We start from the raw sequence: 19,443 nt of genomic DNA on the forward strand, positions 1-19,443 counted from the left end.
CCCAGCCTCATTAATGAGCCAAGTCCAGCTGATTGTATTCATATTCATCTGTCCAAACACACAGCTCTATTTCGGATTCGTATCGCAGAATATTTCCCTTCATTAGCAGCAGGAATCGCCATTTGACGGGCGAGACCTGCGATGTGATTCCCCCCTTCGTCTGCGTTGGGTTGCCGCGGTAACACGCGTCTGGGTCAGAAGAGAGCAAAGTTTACTCACACTCGGACGAGAGTCCACTTGGACGGGTAATGCGGTCCAAGGAGACAATTATGGGGGTAATTCGGTGCTGTTTAGTAAATTGATTTCTAAAGCTACCCCAGAGGCGCAACCATTACCGTTGGTTTGAGTTTTAATAAAAATCCAATATAAATTCGCACAAAGCGGAGATGAGTAACTCACACATTAGGCTAATAGAGAAGAATACCACAGCTCACGGAAGGTTTGCAAATAGCTTGACATACACTCCACCACACACTCAATTATTGGTGGGGTTTCTATCCGTAGGCTGCGCTCCGTTATCCATGGTGCTATTCTGCAACTGTAATCATCTATACCGGCTTTAAGAGACGTGTGGCCAAAGTGTGCGCTCAGCGGAAGGCCCGGCGCTAAAAGGGACAGCATCATAATTGGAGACGCACACGTCAAATCGTCAAACATCGGGTGAGTGCGAAGTATTCTTCTGCAACACATTAAACTGCTTCCCAGCAAACATCAGCGAAATGTATAAAACGCAAACGGAATGACTTGAACCGAGGACTTATTTTGTGTGACTGGGGCTTGTGATTGAAATCAGCAGTCGGGCCCGTTGCAGCAGACCACAGTCACCCGAAAAGTTTTAACAGATAGATGCAAATACGTTCTCCGGATATTTATCACTGAAGACAAGTATCGTTAAAAAACTCCTGGTGGTTGGTCCTTGTACATCGACGCTACAACACCGCCGCGTTGAGTTGGCATTCCAACAGGCTGCGGGTTGTCGGTCATAAACCTCGTGAGGAGAAGATGAGATCTAACGCGGGATGCAGGTCGCGGTGCGATGCGCAGGACGGCGCGTCGTACCTCCGGCTTCCACGCGCCGTCGTCTAAAGGGACGAGCGCGTCGGCCCTGCTGTCTCGGGGTGAATCCGGTTCGCTTCCGGCTTCTCCTGGAAGAAAGCTTCAAACTGTTAATAAAGTCTTTCCTTTTGTCATTTTGTCATATTTATGGGATTATCGCAAAAACACTGTCACTAAGCTTAATTGTGAATTATCAAGGGTTTTTTTTGTCCTAGAAAAAGACATTTTAGATACACGCAGATTTCACTGGAGAGCGACGGGCTCATTAATCCTAAAAGCACGGAATTAGCATGATTAGCTGATATTAGCTGTCTTTAATCCAGCTGTGTGTTAATTCACTTTCAAACAACTGTGAAAGGACTTTGGGAATTCAGAGTCGAGCAAACCTGGCTGACTTTCAAATTCAGGACCAAAGTTTCCAACTAAGCTCCTGTTTTTAAATGAATTGGAAGTGAACAGCCTGCAGAAAAGCTGTTAGCTTACCGCTGTTTATCAACTGTTAGCTCTCTGTTAGTAGGCGAGCTACGAGCTCAGAGTAAGACGCACTGAGCTAGTAAAATATCAATTGAATTTACAACACAAAGCTTGAACTTCCTGCTTCCCGGAAGTGTGAGGTACTTCCTGTTGAAAAAGGATGTTATTATGGGACCTGGTCAGCTGTCTGTGACGTAGCACATCCAACCGCTCCACCCGAAAACAAGGAAACATTTACACTAACTGTTGCAAAATTTGATTTCAATATTTATCACAGGCTTTATTCATATGAAAAAGGAAAGCGCAGCATTTTCTTTCATAGGGGATGAAATCCATTCACTGCGAAGGAAAATAAATTCAACTGGTGCGCTGAAACGTCTCTGTTGCATGAAGAAGTGTGCTTTCATCCAGCACAAAAAGGTATTTCACAGCCCAGCTGTGTGTGCAGGTACTCAATTACGTCTCCTGTAGCTCTGAGCTTTATAATGAAAGAGATAAAGTGACCGGCGTCAGCGTCCCGATCTCCATCCTAATGTGTTTATCGGTGCCTGCCCTGAATATCAAAAGCCCTCGACACACCTCACGTGTTTCTCTTTGAAGGCACTGCGTCACTTTGAAAGAGTTACAACCTGAAGTAACTTATTCAGTGTCTTTGAAGGCCGCGCCTGCCGTGTGAACATAACTGAAGATCTCATCTGTCTTCTGCATTGTGTGTCTGTTCCCTCCAGAGCTGTTGGGACAGCACCAGGTTCACATCAGGTTAATGTTTGGTTGCTTTTAATAAGAAACGCAGAGGTGACGCGGCTTTCTTTTCATTCCCCAGCTAGTTTTCTTCCACTCTTCCGTATTAACCGCTCCCAAAGAAGCCTCCAAATGACCTCATCTTGAATTCATAAAGCATAAGTCAGCGAGTTATTGAAGGTATTAGGAATTCTCAGTCCCTCCTCTTTTCTTGTCAGTTAACAGGGTCATGTTGAGTTTGACGGATGCATTCAGCGGTCGCCGCAAATGAAAGAGGACGTGGGCACGCAGTGCCTTTCATAGGAACGCTAAGTGATGCTTCCTCGCTGAACCTAGCGATAGAAATGCTTACCGAGTGCTACGGGAATCTGCTGAGTCAAACGCGGAGAAAGGAGCGCTCACCTTTTCAACTCTTCATGCAGGTCCTGAGGGAGCCGTTCTGCTTTTAGCATTTAGATATCTGCATCCGTCCTTCATCTCGCGGCTTCACCTGCCACGTGACCAAACCCGTTACCATATGACGTGTCGAAACAACACCCATCTTCAAGCAGTAACCGCCAGAGGTCAGAGGTGACGCAAGCTCTGCCCCGGTGCAACTTTAACCTCCAAATGAGTTATATGTACCTGATTACATGTCAACAGCTACAGGGAACCTTCTCAGCACGGACGTATGGTCTCAGGAGGCTGTAAATGGTCCGAAGTGTAACGAAGGGTGCAAAAATACTTCCCCGTGGAACGAGGATTGGTGGATGCACAGACCGCTCCCCTCGCTGCTGGGACGGCCTGAAATTAAGCAGATTATGGAGGCAGAGGGATGGTACCTGCCAAAAAAAGCCCCCATGTGGAGGAACTTTTAATTCAGGAGTGGAACCTCCACAATGGCGGGGAGTTCTGTTCTATTTGGGATTAGGGCGCTGTTGGGGCACCGTATCACGGGAGTCCTCGCCAACGGAGAGATTTGGGGGGAAATATCACCTGAAGGCTGACTGCGCAATCTGTGACTTCCCAGCGGCGTTCAATGCACCCAGTGTGCGTTTGCTTGCGTGTGTCATCGGCAGTCAGACTACCACGTGACTGAAGCGAGGACTTCGGTGTCTCTTCAGCGGACTTGAACTGAGCACAAGGCGTAATTTCAACGTTGAAATCTGGTTGAAATGAGGTCTGAACGTCTAAGACCTCATTTCAGCGTCTTATCAACCGGCTAAAAAGTGGATGAACCATCAACGTGCTAAAAAACGTCAATTTGTTGATAAATGTGTCATGTTGTAACGTAAGGTTGAAAGAGAGACGATATTAACATTAAGATTTTCATAATAATTAAGGAATTTGTCGGCGAAATTTGGTCTACGCAAAGACGTGATTTCAACGTATTTAATATTTCACTTAAAATGCCATAAATATAAAACTACGGACTGTGTGCTGTTAATAAGATGTTTTTAGGTCATAGTGTTAAACATTACTTACGTAAATACGTAACTCCGCTCACATCTGTAACGCGCGAGTTCTTGGCCGCTTGCAGCGCTTCGACCGGATGCAGCACGAGGCGAAGTTTGTACGCAGCAGAGCGACATGAACGGGCTGATAGAACCACGACTACCGGCTCCAATGCTCTGTATTACCTGGAACTATAACCGGTTGTTTTACTTGTGCTGCCCACCGGATTCGGGAAAGACGGTCCTTTTTGTTAAGCTAGTTAGCGTAGGTAGTTTGCTAGTTAGCATGCTCGCTTGGAGCATGCTAGCGTGCAGCATAATGACCTGGACCAAAAGTAAACATCCCAATATTTGCTTAAAAGCAATGGGGGCTAAATACAGATTGTCTATAAATGAGGGATCTAATCCACCTGCTGCTGGTATCATTATTATTAGTCTATTACTGTCATCATGAACCCAAATGACGTGATTTCCCTCACAGCTTTCTGTGGGTGGTGGTTGAATCTGATGAAGGTTGTCCCTGCACTGGTCCTGCCTTACACCTAGCTTAATAATCCACAATGTTTGAATAATTTCTGTCATAGGAATTGATTGTACTGTACAGCTTTAAGTTCATGTTTAGACCTTCAAAACCTTCAGAATTTCAACCAGCGATCATTTCAGCGTTGAAACGACGTTTAAAAGACGTCTATGGCCCGCCGTTGAAAAGAGGTTGCAAATTGGTTTAAAAGTGGAGTTTTCTACTCGTAGACGTTGAAGACGTTCACGAATAGACCCGTTTTCAATGTGATTTATAATATCGGTGGTCAACTTACAAATGTGGACGTTGTTTCTTTTTAAAGCTCTAAAATAATGATATAGCACAAAGGAGAGGACGAAATATTACCGTATTAAAAATCACGCTGAAATGTGGTCTTAACATCTACGAATAGACGTTGAAAAAACTAACTTTTAAACCATTTTGCAACGTCTTTTCAACGTCGGGCATGGATGTCTTTTCAACGTATTTTCAACCAAAAAATGCTGGCTGGGAGGGGGCAGCTTTGGGGTTTTAATCAGTCTCTCTGGGTTTATTTTTTTTAATTTGAGTGAAGTCTCGTTCACTATGCAGAGGATTATAAGGAAGTATTCACTGTCCTCCTCGTGGTGGTCTGTGCTACTTTACTTCATTAATGCTCCCACTTCTTACTGTGTATTTATTTAATACTTCGCCCGGCTTCTTTTGTTTCTTACTATCACATTGGTGAACTGCGTTTATAGGTAGACATGTTGGTTGCATGAACATTTAAAATTAAACCAGTTTTTAGGTTGTTTACTACAATTCAAAACTTTTAGCATCATAATTATATAGAGTTACTGATGTTAGTATTTATTTTTTATATTCTGCTTTACTCTCCTAAAATGAGCCTTTGAATAAAAGTAAATCCCTTTGAAAGTAGCTTTGAAAAGGCAGAAAAACAATGAACGGAAAACCGCTTGCTTTCTTCTACCATGTTTATTTACAGCGGAAAATGTCAGGAGTCACAACTCTTCCACGGGTACGTACAGAGAGACATCAATAGTTCCCACCTCCTGCACAAAGCACACTCAGCAGGGACGGTCCCAGGGACACGGGAGCATGGGGACAAAGAGGACACACACTGTACACTGAGCTCAAGCACAGCTGTTTTACCCCTACAGGAAAAGGACAAAGGCATGGCGGAGGAGACAGAGGAGGGTGGGGGGGGTTTAGACTCATATTCAAATACAAAAGAACATGTACAAATTGTATAGCCTCCAGGCACTGTGCTCCCATATTTACAGGCATCGTAACAGGCAGCCGGACCCCCCCATGGCAGGACCATCCGTTTACAGGTCTATGCAGGTACGAGGGCTCATTGGGAGAAAACAAAGCCACTGCTATGACGTCTGGGATGAAGGGAAAAACAATGAGAGTAAGAAGTGGCGGGGGGGGGGGGAGGGGGGGAGTGCTGACTTAATCACCGCGGAGAACTACTTAACCAGTTCTGACCTGTCAGAGCGCACTCTGAAACTCACTCACAGCACTTGGACATTCATTCTTGGCACGAGGTCATCACATACAACTGAATAAGACCCGCAGAGCTGCACCATGAGACGGAAAGGTGTACTCACTATTGCACTTTTTATCTAATATAAATAGATAATTAAGCTAAAAATAAATTAAGGCAAAACAAATGGCAGAATACCTTTATTTCTAATCTTTCATTTTGGGTATTATTTGTTATTGTGAAATATCTAAATGAGCACACCTTCAAAAAGATACATTCAACAGACCTAGACGCTCATTCACTGATGTGCGCGCGCGCACAGACACACACGCACGCACGCACGCACGCACACGCACACACACGCGCGCGCGTATTTCTGTGGTCACTCCAGAGTTGCAGCATCCACCTGACATTCGTAATAACACACGTACGTTTCTGTCCAGTGTTGACTACAATCCTAAAACTACACGTCCCAGAATTCACAGCACCACGATGGAAACCCACATTCTGTGGCAAAAAGCGGCACGATCAAAAATCATCTCAAGGTCTCTGGAGCGGCATCGGGCCACAAGGGAGGGAGGAGAAATAATGGGGGAGATGGGGGAGGGGGGGGGGGGGACACTAACGCCGCGATTACAGTCTCCACTGAAACAGCGTGAAACGGCCTTTAGGGCGTGGATTTCCTAACTAGAAGAAGCAGTATTACACCATCACTGAACGTTGGACTAAAACACAAAAGAAAAAAAAAGAAAAGTACAGCTTTTCATCTGAGGAGTTTGTGGAATTTTGAAAAAAGACACTTCCTTTAGGGTATATTTACATAAAAGCTCTGTAAAATATTCTTTTTTTTCTCCCACCTATTTACAACACATGACAAGATCAGCGAGAATAGCAATCAGGAAACACTAAAAGAAATGTAACATTAAAAACAATCATGACACATATTGATTTATTTTTCGTCAGCGAACCTTTGCTCGGGTGTCCCCGCGTCCTGAGTCCTGCCGTTCACGTAGCAACGATCACATGACACCACTCGGGCCTCTCGTGGCCTGTCAATACATTTTTCAAGCTGCACACCACAGCGCACATCTTTGTGCGAATTTTCAACACATGAATAAATCATACTTATGCACATAATGTGTGAGAAAAAGCAACAATATCAAATGCTTTGCTAACTGTGGCGTGGATGCACGTGTGTGCTGTTCTGATCTCCCTGCAACACACTGTGAATCAGTTATGGACAAAAAAATACAATCATTGATCAAGAAGAGCCTTCCACTGATGCCATGTTTGTTCAGATCATGATACATGTGTCTAAAAGGTAGACCCTTTCTCTTTCTCTTTGTTATTTTTATTTACACACGCCTGACACTGGGGCATTGTTATAAACTGATATGGTTTTTTACTCCACTATTTTCAAGTGCTGTAGTTTCTCTGGGTTTTGGTGATCCGAAATGTTCTTTTGGTGGCGATGTGAACCCTTTTACTCTTTGCTGTCGTCGACCTTTGTGTGGATGCTGTTGTCGCCGTGCACTTTGATTTCAATCGTATCCGGCTTGAGAGACTCTTTCCCATTTTCTTCCTTCAACGGAAGCTTCCTGTGGTGAATAAGAAAGAGCAAGCAAGGAGAGAGCATAGAAAATCATTTGCGCGTTTTACATCAATGCCGGGCAAGAACTTTGAGCACACACACACACACATGTGAGCAGGCACAGACTTGTGAGTGACCATCTGGAGGATGTCTTTGCATGAAGCAGGCACATACAAAGATAATTAGTACTGAATCACTGCATGAGCCCGCCAGTAATCACCTTTTAGTGCATGAATCAGTTGTCCCCGTCGGGATTAATAAAGCTGGATTTATTTCACTTATATTTAAGTGAAAAGGCAGCGAGAGGAAACAAAGCCTCTGCACGGTCTTAACGGAACAGATTGTTCATGTTCGTGCCTCACTTTGACCTGGATGACCACATCGACCCAAAGGTACAAAAAGTCACGAGCAAACACTCCTTGGGACCGTTTTGCTGAGATGAATATTGAGGGGAAAGATCCTGGTTTAATATTGAGAGAATAAACACTGACTTTAAGCGCTAGATATTGTTTGCTATCAATATATTTAAGGGGCAAGTCCAGCATTTTTTAGGGTATTTGTTTGATGCTGTAGCTCCAGACTTCTAAAAAAAAGTAATTCTTTGGAGCTTCAACAACACATTTGGCCCCAGAAGTCTGGATATCTCATCTGGTGACCTAATTGAAAATAAATTATTTTTATAAAATTGCACCACGGCTTTATGGAAGTGCAGCATTGAATCCTCCGTTTACACGTTACCGGGAACACATTTTGAAGTGAGGAAAGTGATTTCTGAAGAGGCTTTATTAGAGGTGACCTGCTGTGACACACATCACACATAACACATCTGTAACATTTATATCTGCTTTGTTTTACCATAGGACCTCAATCTGTGACCGAAATGTCACTCTGAGAACATCAGTTCTGGCTTCACTCGGCCCTGTTGGTCCTGGTTTCTCACTGTTCTCTCAGCTTGGCTCATGGCTGTTTCCTTTTGAGTGCCGCCATCACATTTTTCAGACCGCGTCGACCTGAATAACATGACCTCAGAGCTGGAACCGCTTCCATTGGCTCTTGAGTCATTTACAGGAAAGGAGAAAAAAAGGAGACAAAACACACATCGGTGTGTTTTTAAGCAAGAGCCCTTTGATTGGCTGATTCTCTCTTCTGGCCTGCAGTAATCTGCACTCCGTACTCACACATCGAAGCTCTATCACAATGACAATATGGCCACAGGATGAAAATCTAAGCAGGAGGAATTTCAAGCTTTTTTCTTGTAGGACTCATACTTCTATTATAATTCTACCTTGTTGTGCTTTGACATTTAAAAATGCATATCATTAAACAGCGTAAATAAAAAAATCTAAATGAATTAAATGGTTCTCTGCCATTGCAGGTGGCTTTTTGTCTTTGTCTACGTATTTGAGGCATAAATGCATCTGCAGGACACACATGGTCAACGGCAGGGACATCTTGAGTCTCCTGTGCCTTTAGAAAGGACAGAGACAAACATTGAAAGTACTAAATATGAAGATATCGAGTTGCAGCACTCTTTGCACATCTGCTACTGAGCATCGCTTGGGCCGGTTCAATACGGGGAATCAATAAGCAACGGGCTTCACCTCATCACTGCCCGTCGTTGTCATGGTGTGTTTTTCTGATTCTGTCAGGAGATTGTGAACAAGGGGCGGGATCGCGAGCAGAGAGTGGAGACGTAGACTTAAACCGATCAGTATCAGGTGACCAGCTGACCCCTATTAGCGCACTTCAGCGGAGGGCTTCTCATTTCCAGAGTTGTCTTTTTTTTATTCCCAACCCCCGCGTCAATCATTCTGGACTACATGGGCCCCCTTGAACAAGGAAGCAGGAACCATCGATCCATCGGCGGCCCCTGACCCGGGGTTCTGCTCCGTCCCCTCGCTGAGCCGTAGAACTGAGAATGATTCGTATTCCAAAGGTTTCAACAGCAGCCCTGCTGGATGCTGCACTCCGTCCTGCACAGAGGAACCGGCGTCACGTCCCATTCGCTTCATGCAAACCCCGATTCCACGCAGGTCTCAACAGACGCTCTCGCCGCCTGATGTTTTCTTTTTCTTTCTCTCTCTCTCTCTTCTCTCGAGGACACAACTAATGCGTGTGCGATTGCGTGCAGACCAACAGAGAGCGACAACATGTCATATTTGAAACGTAGGCGACGCCGGAGATCGTTTTGGTTGTAATAAACACATGAACATTGTGGTAATTAAGAGTGATTCTACTCACTCCTCACACACGTGTCAATTGGAAATTAATGAAAAACATATCATGTGTTCTGCAGACGGATGACAATTTGACGACACGGCTCATATCCCGGCAAACACAAGCGAGAGAAACACCATCGGAAACACACGCCCTGCCAACATGGCAAACACCAGCATGAGAAACACAACAATCGAGTTTGTCAGCTCTGCACTGCAGGGGTGCTGATGTCTCACATGTCAGGAGACTTCTGATTGGTGTCAAAAGATGGCAAGTACCAAAAGGTCTTGTGAACTGGTGAAGGTCACAATGTTTTGATATTCATTTTTTCAGCGAGCATATGTTATCATAGCCAGCAGAAGACAGGCGCTTTAACTGTAAGCTACCGTCCTGCCTTCATACGGGCTTTTGTGACCCGGTCGCTGAACATCCGCACACAACTATTCCACAAATAGTTGGACAATAGTTCTGCATTCCAGTCCAGGCGGAACTTGTGCTCGAATCTTCTCCTGGGTCACAGACTGACCGGACGGGACTGTATTAGAACCCTGATGGTATCACTAGTGGCGCGTTTCCACCGAGCGGTACGGTACGGGTCGGGTCTGTTAACCATGATTTGGCGAGCGTTTCCACCGCCAACAGTACCCTTACTTGATAGGCGTGGTGTATTGCAGAAAGTAGTGATAACGTCACTTGATAGGCGTGGTATATGACGGAAAGTAGATTGACGTCATTCCATCGCGCAAAAACTGAAAGCTAACCGCAAACAACAACGGAGGACATACAGCCGATCCTGTTCTTGCTTCTCGATATGCGGCTGTTTGTCACAAGGAGACGACAATCTTTGTTTGAGCAAACTCCGGCTGTTGTGGTCTTTCCCCTTGCGGCACGCGCAAATGACTACACTCTTTCAACCAATCAACGCTCTGCAGTGAGTCTAGCTCCGCCCTTTAGTACCAAACAACTGTGCCAGGTGCCCCAACGGAAGGGTACCCAAAAAGTGGTACGGTACCATTCTCAACTTTTGTCAGTGGAGACACAAATAAAAGGGTACCGACCCGACCCGTACCGCTCAGTGGAAACGCGCCATAGCAGTTAATGTGACAAAAAAAAAAAACTCCAGACAGAGCTAAAAAACACGGTGACCTCGTCGCGCTGCACCATCCGTCGGCCCACACACTTCCACGCTCAACGCATCGTAGGAAACAGATATTTCTGCGGATGCAGAGCGTTGCAATGGCGTTAAAAATTGGCAACAGGCAACCAACAGTCTCCACTTGTGGTATTACCAAATGCCTCCACCCGATGAAGGCTGCAGGGTTCTGGGGCTTTGCTTGAGATGAAAGGTTGGATATCTGAGAAGAACCTCACCTGTTGAAATTGTCCCTTTTTTTATTGCAGTGCAACACTGTATTTCCGGAGCATCACTTCAATCTTAAAATTAAAATAATTTAGCGGGGAAAAGGCCTTAGTAGCAACGTGCACGCCGGATGATGCTTGTGCGAGTCTGACGTGAAGCTGCAGGCCGGCGGCAGCTCAACCCTCCGGCACTGAGAGCTTAGTGACTCAGCAAAAGTAACCCTCCCCCCTCCTCCCTTTGTCTTTCCCCCGTGCCCTCCCTCTGGATCCCAAGCACTGACGGTGCCAACACAAACATGGGACCGCCTGAGGCCAACGAATCAAACCTGGTGTGGACTAAATTAGGAACTCTATGGCACTTGGAATTTCACGGGGCCTTTCAATTGCGCGGATGAGAGGAAGGAAAAAGGTAACGCATGTGCTTGCTCTGACATGCAATCATGTGAGACGTTTGTGTGTCACTCCAACACTATTTCATGCAAAATCTACACAGACCTACAGAAATACAAACAGGAAGCATGGTAGCACACACGGCTGAGATTAAACACATGCACCTGAATGTGGACACAATGCATGCAGACCAGACTCTCCCATAGGTAAACGCACTGCACAGACATGTATGAGACGCACTGATGTTAGTGAAGAAGACATATTCAAAAACATACTGTGGTTGAAAAGGTGGTTGGGCGGCTGTTGTAGGTGTACCTACAGTAGATGGTACAGTTAAGTCTCCTTTTGCCATTCACAGCGAATGTGTTTCTGAAGATCTTAAGACTCTACAGGTTTCACTGAGCTATTCATGTCTACTTGAAAAGTACAAATTAATCTTTGCAGCACAGAAAATGAAAAATGACTATCAATTCATGACACCATTTGAAGAGGAATATGTAGAATTCTGTGACAAATTCAAATCATTTCATTTAGAATGAATTCTCAATGTCTGAGAAATGTGTATAGGTCTTTTTTGTCTGAAGCTGGATCGGGATTCAAATGATTAATGTCTTTGTAAAGATCTGTATCCCTTTAGGTCATTTAAGTTTACTCTAACAGCAGTTTGACCCACAAGCATCCAGATACACCCACAGCAGATGCTCCCTCTGCAGGAATGAATGACCTGGTGACTGACGAACACTGAAACACCCCGACTGCTACAGCCGGAATCACAGCCTTTGTGTTCAAGTTCATAAGGAAAAACAATGCGGAGGACTCACAGGTAGGCGGCCTTGCCCTCTTCTATTTCTTTGCCCTTGCCGCTGGTGGCGGTCTTCTTGCTGCACAGCGTGCGCGTGATGCACATCAGCAGGCCGCAGCGACGCAGGAAGAAGCAGCTGATGTCCACCAGCACCAGCAGCAGCAGCAGCGCTCCCAGGCAGAGGCCCACCACCGCCCCCAGCCCCAGGCCGCTGAACAGGGATTCTGCTGAGGCAGTGAAAAACACACACACACACGCACACACACACAGACCACAGGGGGGGACAAAACTGTTAGCAATATCGGTCCACGTGATGCATACAGAGGTCGGGGGTCAGAGTGCTGGTGGAGATCCAACGTCTGGCTCGAGGTTGTGAAGAGTTCATGTTATAAATCGAATAAAAAGAGATCCAGAGCAGCTTGAGGCAGGTGGAAAAAAACTCCTGCTAAACTGATGCTTTATTTGTACCGTCAGAAGCTTTGCAGCTTCCTAAATGTTTAACAGCTTTGCTCTTTTGACTAAATCCAAAATGTGAGTATTTTCCAAGACTGAAAAAGTGTTTTTTCTCCTGTATTTACCCTCCAGCTCTGCATCTTCCTTCTCCGTCACGAGCAAACAGGTGCAGGAATCGTGCGCGCGGTCCAGCTGTATTGTGCCACTCAGCATTACCACACTGATGCTTCAGCGCCGCGTCCACTGGGCGCCAATTTATTCTGCAGCTCGCAGCACTAAACACATTCACGCGGGAAGCAAAGTAAGTGTTTTCAGGGAAAAGTCGGAAAGCGCCTCAAAAACACACCGAGCACTCAGCTGGGTCGGGAACGAGCAGCGGGACCCGCACTCGATGCTGAAAGTAATGAGAAAATGAAGGTAGCGCGGCAAAGAGACGCTCCCGGCGGGCCCAGCGGAACGGAGCGGTGCCCCGGATCCCGGGGGGTTGAGCCAACGGAGCACAAGGAGCATCCGCTGCGGCGGCGCTGCCGACGGCTGGAGGTCAACGCCCTGCCTGGAGTAATCAGCCAGTCAGTGAGAGTGTCTGGACACCCCCACTTAAGAAGGCCCTCGTGTGAGGGTCCAGTATGCCGAGGCAAGGACAGAAGGATCACGTCGACACGAAGGTGCGAGCGCCCAGAGGAGGCCGGCCAGTCTTTAAAAAAAACACCCTCAATGTGTGTTTTTTACTTGAACTAGTCGAGACGTTCCTTTTTTTCGGGGTTATTTGTTCCCCTCGGAGGCGTGAGAGAAAAGAAAAGCATCTCCATGAAATTAGAAGGGTTGCCAGAGAAGGATTAAAACAAAACAATTTTAACCGCGCGTATGTCTCAGGGTCCTACATTTCCCACAATGCAGCTCAACAGTCTTTTATATGACCGTATTGCTTTGTGCTAAAGAAAGACATTGTAATTGAGATTACACAGGATCCTCTTACCATGGAGAAGAAATGATGAGCTGTAAAGTGTTAATGTCACTATGAGCATCGAAGCATTTAAGGTGTTTTTTACATCACATGTCATTTAGCTGTCGCTTTTACCCAAAGCGACTTACAATAAGTGCATTTCAACCACAAGGATACACACTCAAAAGAACAAGAAACAAGAACGTGCAATCTCATTAAATAAGCCAATTTACAACTTGCAATAGATAAGAGCCATTATATGTTTTCTATCGTCGTACTCGAAATGAAACAACAGCTATGAGAAATCCTTCAAATTGAAACTCACAGCTACAGTTTCACTTCTGCTCCATTGAGCCAAAACAACACATTTCCAAAGGCCGCTCCACACTGAAGGTTGCCACCGCGCGCCACGAACCAAATGAGTCTCAGTCACTTTGTTCTCGACTCGCAGCGGCGCCTGGCAGCGAGTCAACGCAGAGGCAGGAAGCCAGGGAGCGAGGGAACCACGTGGCAAAAAGAACTCCAATTAAACTCCTTTGCGCTCTCGTGAAGCCGTGAATGCGCCATTTGAAACCCGCAGGTGGGATCAATATTTTCCCACCGATACGGGCTAGTTCTGTATCTCACCTCCGGAGTTTACCCAAGTTAATTGTGCTGCCAAAGCCACAGATCCAGAGGGCGCTAAACAACGGCCCGAAAGCGAGTTCAGCTCAGCGCCCTTAAGCTTTGCTATCGCGGTTTACATTTCTGCACCTCATAGAGCCCTAAACAATGCAGCGCTTAACGTGATATTAGTCCGAATTCTTGTCTCATAAACAGGGGATCCTGTGATAATACGGTGACTGATGTGAACATGAAAAGCGAAAGTGTTTTTACTCCAGAAAAAGGATTGTATTAAAGTGTCACTTCAGCCCGACAGTGAGATCCATAAAACATCAGACTTTCATCCGATAAGAAGAATTACTCCAAAGGGCTCAGCAACAGCTTGACAGTTTGGGGTTGGATTGATACGTTATGCGCCTGTTAGTCGCTCCCTTCCTCGACAGCCGAGTGTGGAGATCATTTGAAGAACAGATTAATACTGAAATCCAGTAGAGAACAAAGAGATCAACTCAACAGTTTATTTATCAATATGGACGCATGGAATGTTATTGTGAGCACGCTGAAGGGCTTGGGGTTAGTTCCCTGTGCATGAAACTATTCTTCTGTTAAAGAATCAGGCAGGAAATAAAAACACGCTTCTGTTTGTGAAGTAGAAGAGTCTCCTGTGGGGGGTCGTGTAAAATGGAGGGAAAGGAAAGGAAAGTCAATTTAACGCAGTAAAAGCTCCAATATTGTTTTGACTGCCTTCAGTATTGAAGCGTTTCCTCACGGAGCGGCTCGGGTCTCTGTGCGAGGGACTCAAGGCCAAACAAGCAGCTTAACTTTTATATTCAGCAGACAGGGATGAACCACAGCCGAGCGCGTCTGTGGCCACGAGTCAAAGTGAACAGCCGAGGTCCCTTCCAGCAGCTCGCGTGGTGAAGTGGCTCATTGGATGGAAACACCAGCTTGTTGTTTCAATGCTCATTGTCTTGTTTTACGGCAATCACAATGTGATTAAAGTATTAAGTGTCACAATGCAGTCCAGATGCAGCGCAACCATCTCTGCATGGTTGTGCAGCCGCAGTCACTTTTCCCGCGTCTATTATAGCTTTATTAATCCAATTATGAATACATAATTGGCTTTTAAAGCACCATAACTGTGGTTATTCTTTGAGTCCCTCTAGCCTGAGGGTGTTGTTTGATGCTACCTGCTGTCATTTTAAAAAAAGGGCATAATTGAGAGTGCAGAGAGTGTGAAGTTGGGTTTTGCCGTGAAGGCTTCGTTTAAAAGATTCCTTCAAGGAGGATTTGGGGTGACAGCACAACATTGGCCTCAATCCATCTACTATACCGTGGCCGAAGAGGTGAAACATGCTACTCAGGGATTGTTTCTCCTAAACCTGCAACTCGCTGTGATAAAGTAACTCAATCTAGGATGTGTTTACCTATTTCCTTGATCCCCCTGGAAGACGAGGAGGAATCCACTCTCTTATCACCAGTGTTTCCCTGGACGCCCGGCTGGAAATAACCAATTTCTTGTCTGTGGGACTTTTCACCAACTGCGCGGCCGCTCCTTCTCATTTCCCCGCTCTATTAACCCTTTTGCTGACTCTTTCTGATTACTTGTTGATATATGGGCCCATTAGCGGCTGCTGGTCGCCACACATCTCACTTTGACGGGACAAACTCATCAGGCCCGAGCGGTGATCGCCTGTCCCTCGATTGCATCGCAGAGGAGGCGCCTCGATTAACGACGGCCCCGCGGCCGTCCATTGATCGGGAAGGTGGCGCCCGCTAATCGGCCGGGGGACGAACGGGAGCGTCTGCGGATTCTTCCTAAGTGCCTCGGGTTGTTGAAGGGAAGGTTTGTTTGAGGAGGACCTCGCAGAGTCAAACATAATCATTTCCGTGACGGAAGCCTTGATGCGACTCGAGTGCACTCAGGAGTGAAAGCCCAGGGAAAATACTTTAAATAAATATGTATGTCCTTAAAAATCAAGACTTCAAAGAACTATGGACCACTCTTCTGTAATTGCAGAGGTTAATTTCAGGAGGAAGACAAGTGTCGCTACCTTGATCTTTGTAGCTGAAATCCACGTTTCCAGCCACAGATTTAAATACAAAACAGCACTCAACTAAAACGTTTATCGCAGTGCTCGAAAAGCCTAATTTGAACTACTAAAACACGTCAGATGATCAACAGATTTTAGTGATGCTAAAAACCTTCCGAAATTGATCAAATAGACAGACTATGAGCAAGAAACTCTGTTCTGTCACCAAGCTCAATTCCCAATGTAGATTTTTGAAAAGTTGTTAATTTGTGTTGTTTCGTGAGAAACCCTGTTGAGTCAAAAGCTAATCCCGCTTGGAAAATACCCAAAGCATGCAGCAGACGTGTTTCCCTACGAAGCTCATTTGGCTTTGTAGTAACAGCTTGACTTATTTATCTTAGAGACAGAAAGCCTCGGCTCAGTGTCTATTAATGCACACGTGTGTTGAACGAATGTGCGCATGCATGGAACCGCTAACCACCATTATACTGAACAAAAGCAATGCTTCCCAGTGGAATAAAGTGGATTCATGAAGAGCCAAGACTGCTGGACTCACTAAACATCATTTTACTCTTTATTGCATTTCTTTATTACATTTCTACCCTCTGGATATATTTTCTTTTCTGAAGCTGTGAATATCAGATACTTGATTGACACCAGCAGGATATTTATTCAGCCAATGGAGAGTCCTTGAAAGGTATTGACTATAATAATAAAAATATCGAAAGGTTTGCAACCCAGATAGCCTGGGCAGTGGAAGATAATACTGTCAACAGCTGAGGTGATTGTCATGGATCTTTTTCATTACACTGCTTTAAAAACAATAATGATGTTAACTCTAGAAACAGGGGGGGCAAGGATCAATGTACTGACACAACACACTTTCCACTTGATTTGCAGGCACCAATTCCAGGAGTAGTTCCACTCTTTTGCATTATTTCATCAAGTGCTCCGATGAAGTTAGTGCAACAAACTCTATGACGGCGGTTTAAATGAAGGATGTTTACTGCGCTTGACTGGAGGGAGCCAAGAAACAAAACGAGGCTGATCCCGAGCTGTTAGCAGTTCGTCGGCACCAGCAGCAGCGTGAAGAAGCACTGCAACCAGAGCTCGAAACGTACAATTTATTCCAGTAATAGGCGAAGCTGACCGCGATCATCATCAGAAGATCCTGCCGTCGGACATCGATGCACCACATCACATCCCATCATTCTGTACGTGTTGGGGAAACCAGTGAGTAACCAGTGACAACGTGTCAGATACAGGATGTAGAAAGGATTAGATGGATACAGTCTTATATTCAAGCACCTCGTTAGTGATACAAAGCATAATTTATCTTCCACTGCTGCTATTCAATAGGTTGGTGGTTGCCATGGATACACACATCTTCCTGCTCCACCAGTTTGTTATTTAATTCATTCATCACTTTATTTTTCATGATGGATAAACTAACCAGTCAAGGCCAACTGTAAATCCTTGTGTTGTCATTCCCAGTTCACCCATTACTGGTCCAGTGTCTCAAAACACACCAGGCTTCAAGCTTTAGTTTAAATATCAATTCTCAACGTTGTTGTACGATGATATCTTTAAAAGTCCTGAACCCGAAACACCAAAGCTTCCCAATAATGTAATAACGTAGGTTAATATAGGTCAGTTCTAACAGCTGTAGGAAGGTGGAGATTGTTTAATAGCAAAGCTGCCGTCGATCCAAACGGCATCTTGGTGACAATGTGGTTCATCAGAAGAAAAAGCCACTTCATCAACGAATCGGAGCGATGCAAAAGGGCGCCAAAGACACAGCGCTGTGATGGCAGAGGGACAGAGCTGTGATTTAACAGGTGAAAAGAAAACTTTGATTTGAAAAGGAAGGAGAGTAAATTGAAGAGGAGCAGGGCAGTGTCGCAATCGATGGCATTTGTCTTCTGGTGAGCAGAGGCGGAGGAAGGTTATCCAGCCTGCTGCAAAGCAAAATAGGACGGAGGAAAAAAAGAGTGCAATTTCAATAGCCTGCAGGTGCACAAGACGGAGAGAATTGAAGAGCTAAATTGTGCGGTGAGAGAGAGAGAAGGCGCCTACATGGTGTGGACATCTTTTCTGTGTCGAGCAAAAAGAAAGGTTTCTTTTATTGGGTTCACGTTGCATAAGTGGAAAAAGAAAAGCCAGGCGCTGAATTGGAGAGAAAGTCTGCGATTGCAATCGGCACATATCCCTCATGTAATGTTGTTGATTGAGCTCTCCGGACATCGTCCACAACGAATTTGATTCAGTGGAGCGGTAAATGTGACGGATTCCTTTTCCGTCTGACCCGCTTGACGTCCCTGGATTACTTAAATAAACTAACGTTATTTTGCCGGAGAAATATCTAGATTGAGGCCGTTACTTCTAATGAAGATGCTGTAAACTTAAAGCGCCCATTTGATTCTCCCCGAGGGAGGAAAAACTATTTCCCTCCCCTTTTCACTCCCCCACCTCTCGCTCTTTCCTGCAATGCCCCGTTGTTTCCTAACAAGAGGGGACAGCCGGTCGAAGCGACCCGCTTTCAGCGCGCCGTTTCGCCATCTGCAAAGCAGCAAACGCTCTCACAGGACGTTTAGCCGTCGCCGCGGCGACAGATGCAAACACTCGTTCGACCCGCAGCGGCGCAAACAGGTCCGAGAGCAGACGCTGGAACGCCCGGGCCGCACATCACATTAGTATTCCAGCGACACGTGTGTGTGTGTTGTGGCCAGCAGGGTGGGCCTCTCCTCTCGGGGCCTCTGTGGGCCTGCAGAGAGCACGACAGTCCAAGTGGACGTGTTCTTTAGAGGAAAACACTTCATTCTGCTTCCCCAGATTCAAATTGCACTCAGCAATCATGGAGGGAGAAAGCCGCTTGAGAAGAGGCCCTCGATTTCTCCACCGACGGCAGCCTCCATGTGTCCCCAGTAAACAAGGCGGCGGCCAGACCTGCACTTTGAGGCTCGCTTTATCTCCACTGGTTCTGTTATTGCGGAATGCTATCGCACCATCCAGCGGCAACAACAAACCCGCCGCTTAACGCTACGCTTCAGAAACCTCCTCCAGGGGCTTTCAAAAGGCCTCAGATACCAGCCAGAGGGAAAGTCGATGGATTGAAGAGGCAAATTACAAGTCAACGCTGGCTTTTCATCACGCTTTTACCTGTAATGTCCGGTTTCTGGGGCATGAAGAACTGATAGAAGGTGGGCTCCGACAGGCCCTTGACGTTGCGCGCTGTGATTTCCACTTCGTATCTCGTGTTCCACTGCAGCGGCTGCAACATCGCAAAATCATTGGCCCCGGGCACCAGCTTGGTCATCCACTGTTCCTCTTTATCCTGAG

At 45.8% G+C, this 19,443-nt stretch overlaps 1 protein-coding gene across 8 annotated transcripts in view; it reads right to left on the reverse strand.

The window, feature by feature from the left end:
• Window positions 1–5,184: 5,184 nt before the first annotated feature.
• ncam2a (neural cell adhesion molecule 2a) overlaps window positions 5,185–19,443 on the reverse strand; it is a 148,402-nt gene continuing 134,143 nt past the window's right edge. For 2 of the 8 annotated variants that reach the window (XM_078101383.1, XM_078101366.1), the window contains 4 exons: window positions 19,264–19,438; window positions 12,092–12,296; window positions 11,546–11,585; window positions 5,185–7,311 (listed from right to left, as the gene is read on the reverse strand). In XM_078101383.1, the coding sequence (XP_077957509.1) occupies window positions 7,255–7,311; window positions 11,546–11,585; window positions 12,092–12,296; window positions 19,264–19,438 (477 nt within the window). In that variant the 3' untranslated portion in view covers window positions 5,185–7,254. Of the gene's footprint in view, window positions 7,312–11,545; window positions 11,586–12,091; window positions 12,300–19,263; window positions 19,439–19,443 lie in introns of all 8 variants that reach the window. The other 6 variants (XM_040174856.2, XM_078101356.1, XM_040174847.2 and 3 more) reach the window with 3 other exon arrangements.

The sequence above is a fragment of the Gasterosteus aculeatus genome, chromosome 1 (assembly GCF_964276395.1).
Source record: "Gasterosteus aculeatus chromosome 1, fGasAcu3.hap1.1, whole genome shotgun sequence".
Classification (NCBI taxonomy): Eukaryota; Metazoa; Chordata; class Actinopteri; order Perciformes; family Gasterosteidae; genus Gasterosteus; species Gasterosteus aculeatus.